Raw genomic sequence first — 17,826 nt, 5'->3', positions numbered from 1 at the left:
TTCTAAACATTTGGGTAACATTGTTCTGTATGCCTTTGGCGTACATGACCACATGACCATGGAAAATGTCTTCGGAGAACACTGTCTCCCTTGGCCAAGAAACAAGATGAGCACCAGGCCCTAGAGTCAGACATGACCAGACAGGGAAACCTTTACCTTTAAACATTTGAGAGACCCACTGTTTTCCCTGTATATCTATCTCTTTATGGGTTGTTTATCTTAATGAAAGAGCCTCCTCAAGATGCCAGCAAAACGTTTGTCCTCTGGGCTGGTTCTTTCTGTCAGGCTATTCAAGTGCTGTGTTTTGGACTTGGCTTATCGCTTACATATTTCTGTAACAGAAATATTAACTTTGCTTTCTTTGAAACCACTTAATGGTTATTTATTGAGCAATTAAAATGTTGAGCTGAGAAATCTCACCATATGGCCGGACTCCTCTAAGCCGTTCCCACACTTTTCACCATTGGACATATTGGCTGGGGCTTGTAAGAGGTATAATGCAGCAACATCTAAAGGACCACAAGGTCTCCCACATCAGCTCTTCGGAATCTCTTAGGATGCTATCTGCTTATAGGCATACCCAATTATTTCTTTTGGGTGGGGGGCTTTCTGTTTTCACATTCCTTAGATTCTCAGAAATATTGTTAATGTATTAGTCAGTTACATGCCATAGAGTGAATGTATGAACAAATGTCCACCATATTAGTTTGACCTAGTGGTGGGATTCAAATATGTGAACAACTGGTTCTCTGCATAGATGCGGCTTCCGGAAGTCCATTCTGGGCCTGGGCAACAAAAAATTAGCTACCGGTTCTGCAGAACTGGTGCAAACCAGCTGAATCCCACCACTGGTTTGACCCCTGTGATAATCCGTAGCTTATCTAAGGGCTTCTAGTAATCTTCATCTCATTTGTTCATCTTTGTCACCCCATTCTACTTCCTTCAGCCTTGCTAAATGTAGTTGTTTACTTTAGTCTATTCTCCATTGTGATCATATACAATAGGATACTGTGTTTTTTACTCAGTTCTTCTTCCATTATTCCTAATCAGTACAGTTCAGGTCCAAGTACCTGAATAGATAGACCTCAATTTTCACATATTAGGTGAGCAAGATAGGCCATTTCGAAGTTACTCAGGTCCCACGTCCTGGGTTGAAATAAAAGTTATCCCAAGCCAGTTTGAAGATTGCATATAGCAGAACACCAGGAAACCTCTGGAACTGCCTTGCTCAGTTTGACTTTATTTCTCCAGTCTGAACATCTAGGAAAAGCTTATGGAGGTTCTTATCGAGGTTCTCTGCAAGAGGTTCATAGCATATGGGCCTTATGGGAGGTCTTTTTTAGTAGTAGCCCCCATGCCATGGAATAAGCTGGCAAAACCACCCCCACCCCCATTTCTCCTTGCATTTCACAAACCTGTTAAGAACATCTTATTCCAGAGTGATTTTGGCCTTGGACAACTTGGGGGGACTATTGTTTTTTCACTGTATTATTTGAGTTAATGTTGCTTTGTCTGCTTTATTTTTGTTCTGCCTCAGTTGAATGGTGCAATTTCTAAATATTGTGGATAACTAAACAAAATAAAAACAAACATTTACAAAATGCTTCCTGCATGATTTTGAGTTATTTGCCCCCTCCCACCCACTGCCAGATCTATTCAGGAATCCACTCCCTATCCCAGCAATGAAAAAAATGTCACAGGCCTGTGAGTAGAGAGAAAGAAATGGAAGATTAATCTTGCAAGCATCTTTCTACATGGAAAATCACTGCATTCATTTCAGCAAAGATAAATTCGTGCTTTGAAACTCAGCCAGTTCATCCCACTTCCAAGTTTAAAAATATGGATATGCATGTCAAATGTTGTAGCTTATTTATTTATTATTTTTCAAATGTCCAGGCTGCTCAACTCCAAACTCATTCTGGATAGCTTCAGAAGATAAAAAAGAAGAAAAACATTTTATAGAAAAAAGAATCTAGTCACCTAGAGGGAAGATTAGAAGTCACTCTCATGATATCACCTTCAATTTAAAGGGGCTTGCCAAATATTTTAATCCAAGGCCTGGGGAAAGAGTCAGATTTTTAAGGCTTCTTTTAAGACAGATAGTGGTGAAAGTTTATGAATTTCCAGGGGGATGTTGCAGTTGTAACAGAGAAGGCCCACCTTCTGGGTCCTGTTAGATGGCATTGCTTGATTTATGGGACCTGAAGCAAATACATGATGCAAAAATGTGATAAGAAACCACAAATCAACCTTTTGATTTTGCTCTGCATCATGTCAGTTATAGCGAATCTGATTCCAGCTGATTCACACAATGTTGCAGGTGGATGGCTCACTCACATCCATTTCCTCTGCTTTCTCTGCCTTGATTGTTGTTGGCAGCTACAATGAGAAGACTTGCATTTGCGATAAAATGAAGGACTCAGTCACTTCTGGGGCACGACACCAGTGACGGTCCGTAAACTAGAGGATTATGACCATGTTGTGATGAATTTGAATGTATGAGTGTTTAGTGCTCAACTGATGGATGTACATATGTGAACAAGGCCTGAGTTATTCCATCACGCACACATTCTTCTCTGTTGATTGCTTTGGAGTAACCTATATTTGGCATATTTTAACATACTGTCTAAAAATGTCATTTCTGATCATTGACTGTGGCCTAAACACAAGTCTCATTTACTCAGCTGTCCTAGTGCAGGGAATCAAGCAGCTGCTCTCTCATTCTGCAGACTGCCTGTGGCACATTCTATGTTTCTAGTAATAGATTTAACATATATCGATCTTAGCAGCCTGCTGAAAATATGTGATTTCCCCAGCATGGAATAAATGCTCCTTCTCCTCAAGGATTTCATTCTATATGAGTTGTATCAGTTTGTTTGGAAGTGAGAGGTGTCAAATAAAGTTATTGTGGGATTTATTTTTTTATAATGAAGGAAAATTCTGAAACAAAAATCCACTCAAAAATCAATACACACCAATCAGGCCAATAGGAAGGCACCACATAAACACTACTCACAGAACAGCCCAAAACACGTATTTCAATAGAGAGAAATTCCCTGAAGATGGGCTCCAGCATGAGTCCAAAAGTTCGGAAGAGTAAATCTCTGGTCCCAAGAGATTTACCCAAATTCGATCTCAGGTCATTATCCGGGGACCGGTATATTTGCCTTCATTTGTAAAATCCACTTCTTTTTTTTCAGAATTGATAAAATGTAGGCACTGTTTTTTCAGGTGGGGAAAGCAAGAAAACTTAAGTCTGCATCTACCGGGAAAGCAACTTTAAGGTGATTAAACTGTTTATGATGGCTCTCAAAAACAAAACAAAAGGGGCCCCACCTTCTCAGATTATAATAACAATAATAATTATACAATGACTTCTCCTCGTCCTCCTCCCAGGTCTCAAAGTAATTAGAGATATAAAAACGCCTAAAAATTAAACACTAGTGGTTTACACCAGAGGATAGTGGAACTGGTATCTCCTCCAACTTTTAACCGAGTCCCGAATAAAACGCCACTAAAAATGACAACAAACATGCATGTGATTGTTTCTTTCACTGTGGCTATCTTCAAATGGTAATTCCTTGCCTTGGAAGAGTTTTGGATTTCGACGTGTCTTGTGTTATTATTGTTCTTTTTGTGAACAGTAGAGTATTCATAACGTGGGATCATGAGACAAAGTTTGAAGAGGAAGTTTTACTTTGCAAGCAAGTATAGAGCTTGTCTTTTAACTCTTCTTGAGCGGTCTTCTATGGCTCACTTCAAGACATTGTGCAAACGGCCTTTCAGAGATAAACAGCAACTTGGGGTGGGGGAATCATTTTCTTTTTCTTTCCCCACTCCCTGTATGTAGCCTTGTCCTATCAACACACAGAGAAAGCCTTATGTTTTGTGACATATGAGCCATGTTTATAGGGGGCAAAAATGGATAGCAGTTAAAAACTACAAAAATAGAGGAGTGTCACATCCCTCTTTCTCCCTCTCCCTCCCTGCCTTGAATGATAAATTCAATGGGGGGGGGTGTCTATTTTTAACTTCCTGTTCTTTCCTTTTGGCAGAGCAATCAGTGCTAGCTGAGCTCTTTGACGGAAGACAGCCAGCTAACCCCATTTGCTGCCTTTTGCAATGACCAGTGGCTTTTCCCAGCTGCTAGAGGGGAACCTTTTCACATGAAGCCCAGTTCTACGGCAACACCATGACCAGCAACGATAGTCCCGAGGAATCACTTTCCACAACAACTGTGAGTTCAGTTCTGGTTGAGGCCGGGGATTGCAGAATTGTCATCGCCCTTCTTAAGGTAAGCGGAACAGAGCCTAATTCTACCGTCCGTACCTCAGGCTGGGTTGGTATTCTGTACTCTGCTCAAATGTTCATGTATAAAAAGTTAATGCTGAACCACAGAAGGAAAAACCCCAAGGAGCGGGTTAATGTACGGCAAGTTTCTGATGAGCGGAAGAGTTTAAAAATCAATCAAGCATCATCCAGGATAAATAATTTGCTTTTTGATGAGTGAGTTTAAAAATCAAGCAAGCATCATCCCAGGTAAATAATTTGCTTTCTTTAAAGACATATTGACTAAAATTAAATAAACAGACGGGTTAGTGTGCAGGAACATCTTTATTTGCATGTAGTTTTCTCTGATTTTAATTGCATTCATTCAGAATTTATAACTTTATTTTCCATATTGTTAAGGGTTATATTCAGTTTATAAAAGTGCATTAACCTAAGCTGATTAGCTAAAGGAATCATTATGATGTTAATGTATAGGGAAATCATTAGTATTCATGTGATCCAAATATCAATTTGCATTTCACAAAGTAAAAAGGCTGATTTAAAACCTTAATGAGAATTATTTCACCAGCTCATTTTAGTGTGCACATTCATTGCACATTTCCTCTGGTGAAACTTATGGATGCTAAAGTTTATGTGCTATTGTATTTTTATGTGAGCCACGAGAGTTGTTTTTGATTGTGGTGACATACAAACATCTTTAATATAAATAAATGTTTATAAATAAAAGTAAAACATTATTATGGCTTGTAAGGAAAGTCCAGGCTGATCCAAAATAGAGAAGTTCACATTAGACCTATTAAAATAAACATGTAAATTAGTAAATTAAAATAAACATGTAAATTGGTAAATTAGCTTAGTTCTATTTATTTAAATACATCTACTCTAAGCATGTATTTAGATCCAACTCATAATCCTTTATGTCAGGTGTTCTAACCCACGACTCATGGATTGCATATGACCCTGGACAGCTAGTAATGTGGTCTCACGTTGATAAACTTTTAATATTATTTATATATAATATACATTAACTATATTATATAATTGTATATATGGCCCAAGACAATTCCTCTTCACTCAGTGCGGTCCAGGCAAGCCAAAAGATTGGACATGCCTGTTTTATATCCTTTATGTTGATTTTGCTTATTACTGCCTGAACCAATTATTGTACAAAAATATGGAGTACTGTATCTGCTTAGAACAATATTTGCTTATATTTTTGTTTTAGTGTGGCAAATGGGTACAGCTGCAGCTAGTTGAATCAGTACCAAATTTATTAGAAATTGGCAGCAATGAGGAAGAGACCAAAAAATTATTACATGACCATGAACTTCTCCTGACTAAGCTGAAGGTAAGAGAAACAATACAAGCTGAAATGCTATAATTTATGATTTTCCTTGTGATTTGAAAGTTGAAATTGGCCATTCAGCAGAATTTGGTGCATTGTCACAATCATATAAAACATGAGGAGTTCTTCTACATTATTAAAATAACCCTTAAGAAAAAAATCAAGCAGTAAATTATCTTTCTCCAGCAGCTCTTCAGACCTTGTCTGTATTCTCCTAAACCCTTGTTTCACAGATAGGAGTTAACAACTACACATGATCACCATCCACAGACAAGCATTGACAAATACTTGCTTCTGATGGCAACATCAATTTCCATGTTTTCTGAATGGCTACCACCAGATGGCAGAGTCAGTCATAAGTCTTGACCTTAAGTGCCCTCCAGATGTGTTGGACTATAATTTCCATCGACCTGGCTGGCTGAGGATCACTGTAGTTATAGCCTAACACAGATGGTAGGCAATAAGTTGACAGAGGAATCATGAAGGTCTTTTCCTATGTCAAATCTAATACAATGAAAAAGGATCATGAAGGATGATAAATAAGAACAAATCAACAGTAGCCTTTTCTCCCTAGATTGGCAAAGTATAGTTTAAAGTCCCTGAAAGAAAAATGATATGGTACTCATTCCCTGCTATTTTTATTTCAGTTCCCAGCACTGTACACCAGTATGTACAAATGTTGGTGTAATGTTTCAATGGACGCCAGAACACATGGAATTAAAATAAGTTTCTCTTCCATTTTATAGTCCTCTTCATCATAACTATAATAACAATCATACTTTGTCATACTTACCAATAACAACATTAGGGGGAATGCAAAAATTGCAGATGAAATACTAAATGGCAGTAGTCCACACAGTCTTCTGAAACCTTTGCAACTCATATCTGGGAGCCCATTTAGTCTAATTAAAGTAGATAGCTGCTTATCATGACCTATACCTGACTTATAGTTCATGACACGCTGAGCCATTAACCATGTTAGCCAAGACTTTTGGCACTTCCAGTTCAGAAACATTTTTTATATCCGTCAAAGGAAGGTTGTCTCCCATTGTTACTATTTTTGTACTAATTGTATAAGTTGCTTACAAAAAAGGGGGAATGACTTTGATTGCATGGGTATAGCCACAATATTGGTTTTATTTATTTAAAATGTTTATATAGGCACCCACCTGATACTGAACTCTGGCTGGCTCCCAACCAACATTTAAATAGCATCATTGTACAATTAATAAATATATCTATTAAAACCACAAACAGTAAACTCCCATCAACCTCACCCTGTACCAGCACTTGGGGGAGGGGACTCAGATCTTAAGTGCTTTTCGGAAGACTAGAGGGATAGAGGCTTGCTGAATCTCAGAGGGAAGGGTGTTCCATAGGGCAGGGGCCACCACCAAATAGGTGCACATCATAGATCCCATAAGATGGCAATGTTTAAGGCAGGAAGGGACTAGGTAGTACAGGTAGATATCCTTAGGGAGAGTTGGTCCTGCAGATAACCTGGCCCTGTGCCACATAGGGTTTTAAAGGCAATAACTAGCACCTTTAACTGCATCTGGAAGGAAACTGGGAGCCAGTGCAATTGCACAACAGAGGTGTAGCATGGGTAAACCTGGGGGCAAACATCAGTACATGTGCCGCTGCATTCTGAGACAATTGTAGCTTGCAGGTGGTTTTCAAGGGCAGCTCTGTAGTTGCAGTAATCCAACCAGGTAATGGGATGAGCGTCCTTGGTTTTTGACTCACACTCCGAAACATCCCTGCAGGAGGAACAGGGGAGAGATGTCAGTCTTGGGCACAAAGAACAATGCTTGCCACTAAGAACAAAATAGAATAACAGAGTTTAAACAGACTTTGTAGGTCATCTAGTCCAAACCCCCCCCCCCGCCCAAGCAGGAGACCCGACACCATTTCTGACAGATGGCAGTCCAGTCTCTTCTTGAAAGCTTCCAATGATGAAGCTCCCACAACATCTGAAGGCAAGCTGTTCCATTGGTTGATTGTTCTCACTGTCAGCTATGCTTCAGGAAGAGATGCAGAGCAACCAGGTTGCTGCTTCAGTTCAAACAACAAGACATTGGGGGCCATTTTGCCATTGGCCAAAAGCTTATGGCAAGGGAAAAGTTATTAATGGTTCTGAAGAAAAGACATTATCTGGCTCCTGGTGGTGCCATCTATCATCATGTTCATAATGCTCAGGTCCCTAAGGGTAATGGCATAATATTAGATTTTTTTTTAATGTAGACTATTTAAATAATGTACATAGGTGCCTCAAACAATCTACTCTGAATTTTAGCACACATGGTATCAATTTGCAGCTTGCAGGCTCCACTTTGTGCCATTTATCCAGTACAAATAATGGCAGCACCTTCCTTTCTGTAATAAAAGCAGAACATGCATATTTTGTGTGCTGAGAGATCTTGAACAGAACTTGGATCTTGTAAGCTGAAGTAAATAACTTATTTAAAAAGTAGTTAAGGAAGCTGTTCGTTTCTGGACATCATGGGGAGGAATAAAAAGCTGCCCCAGATGCAGAAAATTCCTTCATGGAAGTTCTAAAGCAATGCATTCCTCATAATGAACCTACTTTCACATTAGTGAGAAATACGATTTCATAGAAAATTATGCATTGAAATCACACTGGGAAGCAATCACGGAAAGCAGAATTAGACAGAATCGACTCATAAGCCAAAATTCAGATAGGAGGTAGGGAATTGTGTTATTTATATAATTATTTTCATTGGTAGCAACACATTGAGAAATTCATGGTGGTGCTCACTTCTCCAATTTTTCTCACAACAACTCTATGGGGTAAGCAGATGGAAAACACCTTTCCCATAGTCATCAGGTGAGATATTGTGGCAAAGAGTAAATTTGAATATGGGCATCTCCAAGTTCTAACCCAACATTCTAAGCACATTCCAATGCCTCAACAATGAAACTTTAAAAGTCATTTTAAATGAAATAAATCTTTATTATCTCTGTACTATTTGTGTAGAGTGTTACGTGTAGGATCTTTCAGTGCTACATTTGAAATCTGGAAATGAGAAGAGGCTATGTAGCCATTTGGAAGAGCCTCTTTTACCACTTAAAATCATTCTGCCTCTGATCTGTATCTTAAAAATATCCATTTGCACCTTGAAAATATAACACCTGGAATGAAGTCTACCTCAATCAGCTTATCAATAGTGGATGACAGGGAAAGAATTATCTACAGCAGAGGTCTTCAAACTTGGCCCTTTTATGACTTGTGGACTTCGACTCCCAGAATTCCTCAGCCAGGCACGCTGGCTGAGGAATTCTGGGAGTTGATATCCACAAGTCATAAAAGAGCCAAGTTTGAGGACCCCTGATCTACAGCAAAGGAAGTATTCAGTAAACCTGGAGCCATATTGGCTGGGATTTCTTGGAGCTGGTCCTCAACCTGTGTGTAGGATGACAAATTAGGAAAGATTTAAATAAAAAAAGGCTTCAGGCTACTCCAAGCAGAAACTGTGTTAGTTTAGATATGGTTCATTTGTTTGCCTCACAATCTTCAATATACAGATTATTAATCTCACCTCCATAGATCTAGGCCTGGAATGACTGAGAGCATTTTAATTTAATGCATTTGTCAGACCACTTTAGCTGTTAACATTTTCAAAGTCAGAGGCCCATACCTTAGGTTGTTTGCTTCCCATTTTTAGTCATAGACTTTGTTTTCTAGTAATGGAGTCCTTTCTTCCATAATGTTTATCTCCTTGGGTCAAAATATTTTTTCTTTGAATGTGAATTCCACGTGATGGTAAGGAATAATGCTGATGACAAAAAGTGGAGCTGAAGATAAAATGGAGGAAAAAAAATAAGGATGATGAGATAATAATAGCTAGCAGCCTTTCCAGACTTAGGTTTAAGGAGATTAGATGAATAATTGCTTAGACAAGGAGAAAACCTAGAGAATTTGAAGTGTGGTGTTACCAGTCTTTTGTTAATGCTCAGTTTTATTTCTGCTTTTCAGCAGAACTACATAAAACAGTGGAAGATTTTTAAGAGATTCTAGGAGGATAAATGAACTGAATCTGAATTTGGAAGATATAGAAATCTGGTTAAACTTGGGATGATTGACCATATCTTAATGGGAATGCACTTTGTAAAATGGCTGTACTCTTGAACTTAGCTTTTCTGTGCCTCAGACCATAAAATCAGGAAGATTTTTTTACCCACATAGGTTGCTCCACTAGCTGCAGTTTCTAATGAAATTTTAATGAAATATAACTTATACATTACAATTATAATCTTGCTATTATACATTGCTATAAGACCTGTTACATTGTTCCTAAACAAAATTTAAAATAATTGAAAATGTGATTCAATTAAGGCAAAGTGCCTTGTACAATGCTATTTTATGCATCCCCATTGAACCCTATGTTCCACTGGATGTTAGGAATTATGGTTTTATTCCCTGATATTCATTGATTTTCAGTGATTTGTTGAATCAGTCTACCTTTTATTGCTGTCATAATTGAATTCATCCACTGGCCATTCGCTTCCTCTTCTCCTTCAACTTTTCCAAGCATTATGCACTTCTTAAGGAAAGTGGCTTTCTGTATGAATAGTGTCAAAAATATAAGGATCAGGGTTACTTAGAGTTTTGAATGAAAAATCTGGTCTGATTTGTCCTGTAATTCATTTGTTTTCCTGTCTGCGCTTGGTTTCTGGCAAAAAAAAGCCCATTTGGAAGAATGACTGTACCATTATCTTAAAATCACATTCTGTGATTTCCTTAAGAATCATGGTGATATGCTTAATGACTACTATGACAAATGTAAAAAAATGGGTCCAGTTACATGGGTGACTTGACTTACAACTGCAATGACTTAAGACCAGATTTTCGACCCAAATTGTGACTGTAGACGTTTCTAGCTAGTAAGAGATATACTTTTGTTGGGACAATTGCATGAACTGCATGAATATTCAATGAAGAATCTACATTTTTAATATTAAGATTTGGCTTGTTGTGAAATATTCTGTGAAACAAATTGTTATGCTTGGTGCTCTGTGAGTGGATTAAACTTTGAAAGTGAGTTAGAGGATTTAGGGAATGTATCTACACATTCTTGATTATTTGCCAAGGTCCTGTTTTGTGTCATAGTAAAGGTCACAATGGACTAGAGCAGAGACCTTGGAGTGTATGCATAAAGTCTGTTCTGCAGAATTAGTTTTCTTTCTGAAAACACAGGCATTAGTGAATAAGTTTGTCCTTGAAATTCATCCAGAGTTGCTCCAACCAAAATAGAGGAATAAATTAGGAGAGCATCTAGTTTGGGAGAAAATATTCATGTTTTGTTGTAATAATGAAGAATATATGTAACTCAGTGCTGAATTGTTTGGTTCTTGGGATCATGATTTTACCTAGTCTGGTGATGAAAAGTTGGCAAGGGGAAAAAAACAAGCTCATCAAGAACCTCTCAAATGTTTGTCTTTAGGAGGAGGGATATTCTGTATTCTCACACGTTAGATTGAGCTATATACTCTGTTAATCCTGGAACCTGTGAGAAGGGATTTGTGTCCAATGAGGCATAAAGAACTATTCCAATTTAAAAAAAAACCAAACAATAGTGTAAAGCATTAGGAAAATTTCTCCCCACCCTCAAAAAAACATCTTGCTTTTCTAAGTCTTTCTATCCGGTAGGCCACCAATAAAATCTTGCTTTTGTACATATTTCACTTGATTACCAATACTTCAGGTCTGTTACACCTCAGCATGTGTGTGTGTGTGTGTGTGCGCGCGCACGTGCACGCATGAACACACACACACACAATTCTTACGTATGTTAAGATCTTAACAAGCTCTCCTATGTTGCTTACTGTCAACTTTCATAGGTAAGGGGCTTCAGCAAATTGCTCTCAGTGGGACTCTCTTCTTGTTTATGCCCCTATTGTCTTTGATTAGCTCTTTCCCTTGATCCATATTACTGCTTATTATTATTGCTTTGCCCCTCAAGAGAGCAGATTAGCAGGCACTGGTAGCAGGGGAGAAGGAGAAGCAAAATAAGAGATAAGCAATGGCCCTTTACTGCAGTGGTCATCTTAGTTAGTAGAAGAGTAAATAAAGAATAGTTAAAAAGAGGGATTCAATACAAGAAAGGCTGCCTCAATCTGCTGAACATTCATATAATTGGGTAGTGTGACTCATGTTGTCAACCTGGTCAGTCTTGACACATCACACTCAAAGAGATGCATCAGTCTGAAAAAACAACAACACATTAGACTCAGGAAAGCAAGAAGTAACATTTACAACTTCCATTTATTCAGACTAACAGTTTGCTTAGACGATAGTTTCCTTGCCTCCAATCCTGTTAAATTTATCTGTTACTTCTAAAAAAAATATTCCTATTTCATTGTATTATGTTTATGCCCAAAGCATTTCAAATAAGTGGTTTAAAGAGCCTCATCAGGACAAAATTGTAGCTACCTTGCCTGGATATATAAATATAATGCAGAAAGTCCATGGCAAGTGTTCAACAGGGAGGAAAAAAATCCAGATTGAATCTATGATACAGGTAGTCCTCGACTTACAACAGTTCATTTAGTGACCATTTGAAGGGATTGGAAAAAGTGACTTATGACCATTTTTCACATTTAAGCATCCCTTATGGTCACATGATCAAAATTCTGATGCTTGGCAACTGATTCATATTTATGACGGTCGCAGCGTCCTGGGGTCACGTGATCCCCTTTTGCAAGCTTCTGACTAGCAAAGCCAATGGGGAAACCGGATTCACTTAACAACTGTGTTACTAACTTAACAACTGCAGTGATTCACTTTTAACAACTATGGCAAGAAAAGTCGTAAAATGGGGCAAGTCTCACTTAACAAATGTTTCGCTTAACAACAGAAATGTTGGGCTCAGTTGTGGTTGTAAGTTGAGGATTACCTGTATATCCAGAAGGGGCAAAGGAAGACTTCCATCTGAAGTATGAGAGACAGCACTAAGCTTAAATGGATAATGGTTTTGCTGCACCACAAAAATGGGCATTTACACATTGACTATACATTGGGATAAAGTCAATAATGTCCTGCAGATATCTGTTCATTTTTCTTCTATTTCTTTCCCCTGCCACAACCTTTCCTGTTTTATTCAACAAACCAGGCAGTATAATTCCAATTTCTTGACACTTTCAGTATTCTCCCCTTCCTGGGAGTAGGTCACTTTGAAATATCACATCCAGGAAGGTTGTTTTTCTCAAGTAGCTCATTCGTTGGGTTTTAACCTCCTTCCCCTCCCATTTTAGTACTCATTTAGTAATCCAGGCAGCTTTCACGTGTTCGTTTTCTGCCTGTAGAACCGTGGTGGCAACCCTATGGCATGGGTGCCACAGGTGGCACACAGAGCCCTCTCTGTGGGCACACGCGCCATTGCCCCTGTCCTAGGCCTTCAGCTGGGTTTTTATAAAACCTTTTCACTTTAGGTCTCTGCCGCCGTGCGCAAAAAAAGAAAAAAGTTTTAATCAATCAATCAATTTCAACTTCTTGCGGGGAAGAAAAAAGATCTTGCAAAGTTGGAATTGATTGATTGAACTTTTTAGTCCCACCCAGTCTGCCATTACCATGGCAGCCACGCCCACCCAATGGGCCACACCCACCCAATGAGCCACGCCCACCCGGCACCCGACGATACATAAGTGGGATTTGGGTTGCAGTTTGGGCACTCGGTCTCTAAAAGGTTCGCCATCACTGCTGTAGAAGATAAATAGTTGTGGAGCAAGAGAGGAAGCAAACTACTAGCTAATTCTCTTTCCCACCTCACATATCTGGGCAAGGGAAAGGGCTTTCTTTCTTTGCGTGAAAGAAATGGGGAAAAGACCCGCGGAAGGACAATCAGAAGAGTTGAATGGATCATCAACTTGAAGAATATTAAGGGCAATCATCAATTGGCTTAGTCAGTCAATATCCAAACGTTGTTATCTAGCCACAGAAGTGGTCAGAGTGCAATGATAGGAACGCTAGTATCAGTAACGAGAGATACAAAATTGCACGGTTGTGTGTTGCTCTGTGACAACATACAATTGGATAACAGCATGAGCTGCCATCTGGAAGGGCTAGAACACGGGTCGGCAACCCGCAGCTCCGGAGCCGCATGTGGCTCTTTGAGCCGTCTCCTGCGGCTCCCAGCCGACCGGTGCGCGCGCACCTCTTCGAACGGGTAGTGGTGTGCGCGCACCTCTCCGAATGGGCGGAGGTGCGCGCGCACCTCCCCAAACCTTTGAAGAGGTGCGCGCGCACCTCTGCGTGAACGGGCAGCGGCGCCGCTTGTTGGGAAAACTGCCACGGCACATTTGCAGGCTGCCGAAAGCAGCAGCTCTGCAAACGGGCCGCGGCAGCTTTCCCAACAAGCGGCGCAGCTGCCCATTCCGAGAGGTGTGCGTGCACCTCTCCGAACGAGCGGAGGTGCGCACGCACCTTTGGAGAGGTGCGCGCGGACCTCTGCGCGAACGGGCAGTGGCGCCGCTCTTTGGGAAAGCTGTCGCGGCATGTTTGCAGGCTGCCAAAGGCGGTAGCTCTGCAAACGGGCCGTCGCCATCGCACAACCGGGAACCGGTTCCATCACACAAAAAAATGGCGACCGTGCACGTCCGCGCATGCAGAAGAAAAACCCGTTTTGCGCATGCACAAAATGTTTTTTGCGCATGCGCGTGCATGGACGCACGCACACGGCTCCCACTTTTTTGTATGTGTGATGGAACCGGTTCCCAGTGGCTCTTTTCCTTTTTCAGGTTGCCGACCCCTGGGCTAGAAGATGGGTTCCTGGAAGTATTTGCTAGGCTGATTTTAAAGCAGAAGGCGTGCAGGGGCCACTTAGCCATTTTTCCAACATGTTTCTTTACTACAAATTTCATCCCTCCCATCAGCTGGTTTCTAAATTGCTGGATTCTGTTGCAAAGTTGAAATCAACGTGGTTTTGTTTGATGCTAGGAGAAAAATCGTTAAGGAATTGTTCTGTGGGTTCTTGAACAAAATAATAGGATTCAGAGGAAAGAAAAGAATATCATTTAAAATATTTCTTGCTCTTTCATTTAATTTCTCTTGCTTTAACCCTAGATAATTTGCTTTTAAAAGGCAACATATTTACTATTCTAATCATGGGCTTTACTTTTCCTTAGGGAATTGCACCTGAAATGAAAATAAGTGAATACATTAGGTGTAACAAAATCTTTATTGCTTGAAAAATCTAGAGCAAGTTATTTCCCCCCCCAAAAAAAACCTGGACACATTTATAAAATAGTAGGAAAATATGAACCACACTCATTGCAGTACTACCAGATCAAGGCTGCAAGAATCTGGACAACAATTAATTTGCAATGGAAAAGTCTTTGTCATCTAATATATCTTCCGGATTTTTTCTGCCCAGACGTGGTTGCCCTAATTAATCAATATGTACAAGAAGCTACTTCCCAAGATGTAAATTACGTTAATTCTTTGGGGTTTTTTTCCTACCTAGATGGAAGAGTCTGTCTTGCATGAAACCACCCTTAGTCAAAATATTTTTTGAATTTTTTTTCCTGATAGATGGAATATTTAATCCACAGATCTGGAGTGGAGAAAAAGATTCTAGTGGCATTATGAAATACTCCAGTGTGAAGTACTGTGATTTCTTTAAAGAGTCTTTAAATGAAAAATGGCTATTCAAACTCTTTTCAACAGAATGTCAAATGAATAAAAAAACAACAGGAGAACAATGATATTCCCTAAATACAAGCCCTATGAAATATACAAAGAGCCCAAGATGATTTGTGAGAGAAGAACAAGGAATCTGGCTAATGCTTTCAGACAAAAAATAAAGACCATATATTTTGCTTTTGGTCCTACATTTCTTCTAGGCTTGCTTGATGATACTATCCGACTCCCATTCTGGAAGTAAAGGAAATGCTTCGTATGTAAAATGATCCAGGTGTATTCCCAATATCTTCAATGGAAATCTATTCCAGGCAGTTTGCCTGATCTCTGCTGGAAATCCTGCGGCCCAAATAAACAATACAGGGTCAGCATTGCAGACTACTGTGTATAACTCCAAAAATTATAGCTAGAGCAACCAAATTAACCAGGATTGGCTATATGGAATGCAGTATCCCAGCTACCAATTCTACCTGCTAGTTTGTTTTTTAATGTAATTTTTGCTGTCCTGAAGGAATGGGGTAGTTATTTAAAGGACTGCTGGATTTTCCAAGAATTACTCAGACTATTAAGGATGAATTAGGTACTGAACTAACAGGCCTAAAAATTGCTTTGGACAATGTGTATCCTAAGTTCAGAAATAGTCTGAATTGGCAACAGACCCTATGTAATTGTCAGAGTTGAAAGATTGAACAGAAATTGCCTATTTTTTCCATTTCCATTCTAGTTCAACAAATATGGTCAAAGCATGTCACAATTACCAGAAAAGGTTTTTTCCCACTGTGGAATTCCACTGTGTTAAACTGATAGTGTGATTTTATTATCCACCTTCCCTAAAGCATGGATGTTCCAGGATAATTTTTGCATCAAATTTCACTTGTAAATTTATAGTACATAAAAATATAAAGAGAACCACATAGGATCCAACCAACCAAACTCATATAGTTCACTGAGTACCCTCAGAGGCATATGCAGGGAAGAAGGGATTTATCAAAGACGAAGGGACAAAAGCCCTGCTCCTCTTGTATGTGCATTGATGTTCAAGGGGATGGAGTTTTTATTGAGTAGTTGCACATGTGATCTTGACTTTTTTTACCACATTCTAGTGGGAACTCCACTATCAGGGTAAAATTTGTGTCCTTTTAATTATTATCTCATGGAATAAATTAGGTTGGGAAGTCTTATAGTTGCCAATACTGAAAGTAATATATTGTTATCATAGCTTGCATTCATTAACAGCAATATCGTACATGAGCTACTTTAATCCCCTTTAAAGTTGTCCTAGGTAGTAATCATTACCATGCAAATGGGCTGGCTAGTGAAAGAGTGAATCATAGCTATTATATGTTCTGGTTCTAAACATAGGATCTGGATTTAGCTGGCAAAGCTTTAGGCTCACTGAAATTAATGCAATAAATTAGTCATGATTTCAGTGGAATTGAAATATGACCAAGTTAGCCTGTTTCACACAAAGCATGGTTAGGTGCTATTACAAACCATTAGCAATTTCTTATGGTTCAACAACAGACTAAAGAGTGGTGCAACTTAGATTCTAATCTATGCAATTAATCATAACTCCATTTCAAAAATATTTAGATTAGTTTTTTTTAAAAATAAACGCTACATCATCTGTACCATGACATGTGGCAAAATGCAAAATAGTACAGAACTAAGCTGTGATTTCACACTTGTCCAAAAGGTTATGGTCAAGGCAATTTGCATTGGAAATGTACCTAAACGCTTTCAAAAGTTTATGAAGGCAATATGTGCAGGGAACAAAGTTTCATAAAGAGATATAACAGTCATTTCATGGATTTTTAACTACCAGTAATCATTAATTTAGTTAAAATTAATTTATACTGTTAATACAACTGCCCCCATAGTTCAATGAATTTATATATATCTTTTCTTTTTAGTATAATAAACATTACTTTGGCTGTCTGAAATCAACGATTATAATTTTAAGCAATAATTTAAGAGAACTGATTCAACTATTCATTTCTAAGAACTATAGTAAATGTGTTACGTGTTTGGACCAGTATAGCTTATAGCAGATGCTTATTTGGAATTATTTCAATTTTTCATACTATACTGGTATGGTGGCCAGTAACCCTTACCCACCGTAAGCAAATAACTGTGCTTAATGGAGGACTATAATCATCTGGTACCTACACAATTTGAGACTTTCAAAAATGAAGAATGCTGTCTATTAGCAATATACACTGAGTAGAATATGTGATTACAGGTAGTCCTCGAGTTACGACCACAACTGAGCCCAAAATTTCCATTGCTAAGCAAGACAGATGTTAAGTGACTTCTGCCCCAATTTACAATCTTTCTTGCCACAGTTGCTAAGTGAATCATTGCGGTTATTAAGTTAGTAACAGAGTTGTTAATTGACTCTGGCTTCCCCTATTGACCCTGCTTGTCGGAAGTTCACAAAAGGCGATCACATGACCCTGGGACACTGCAATGGCCTTAAATATGAATCAGTTGCCAAGCGTCTGAATTTTGATCTCATGACTATGGGGATGCC

General features: G+C 39.0%; 1 protein-coding gene across 1 annotated transcript in view; it reads left to right on the top strand.

The window, feature by feature from the left end:
- Positions 1-4,192: 4,192 nt before the first annotated feature.
- Positions 4,193-17,826, top strand: part of CCDC141 (coiled-coil domain containing 141) — a gene marked incomplete at both ends in the record, with an annotated part of 138,669 nt that continues 125,035 nt past the window's right edge. Inside the window, 2 exons of the mRNA XM_083379839.1 lie at positions 4,193-4,294; positions 5,516-5,638. Coding sequence (XP_083235965.1) covers positions 4,193-4,294; positions 5,516-5,638 — 225 coding nt within the window. The remainder of the gene's footprint in view (positions 4,295-5,515; positions 5,639-17,826) is intronic.

Source organism: Vipera ursinii, assembly GCF_947247035.1.
Source record: "Vipera ursinii genome assembly, chromosome: 1".
NCBI classification, from domain to species: Eukaryota; Metazoa; Chordata; class Lepidosauria; order Squamata; family Viperidae; genus Vipera; species Vipera ursinii.
The sequence above is the reverse complement of the archived record's forward strand: the minus strand, read 5'-3'. Positions and strand labels throughout refer to the sequence as shown.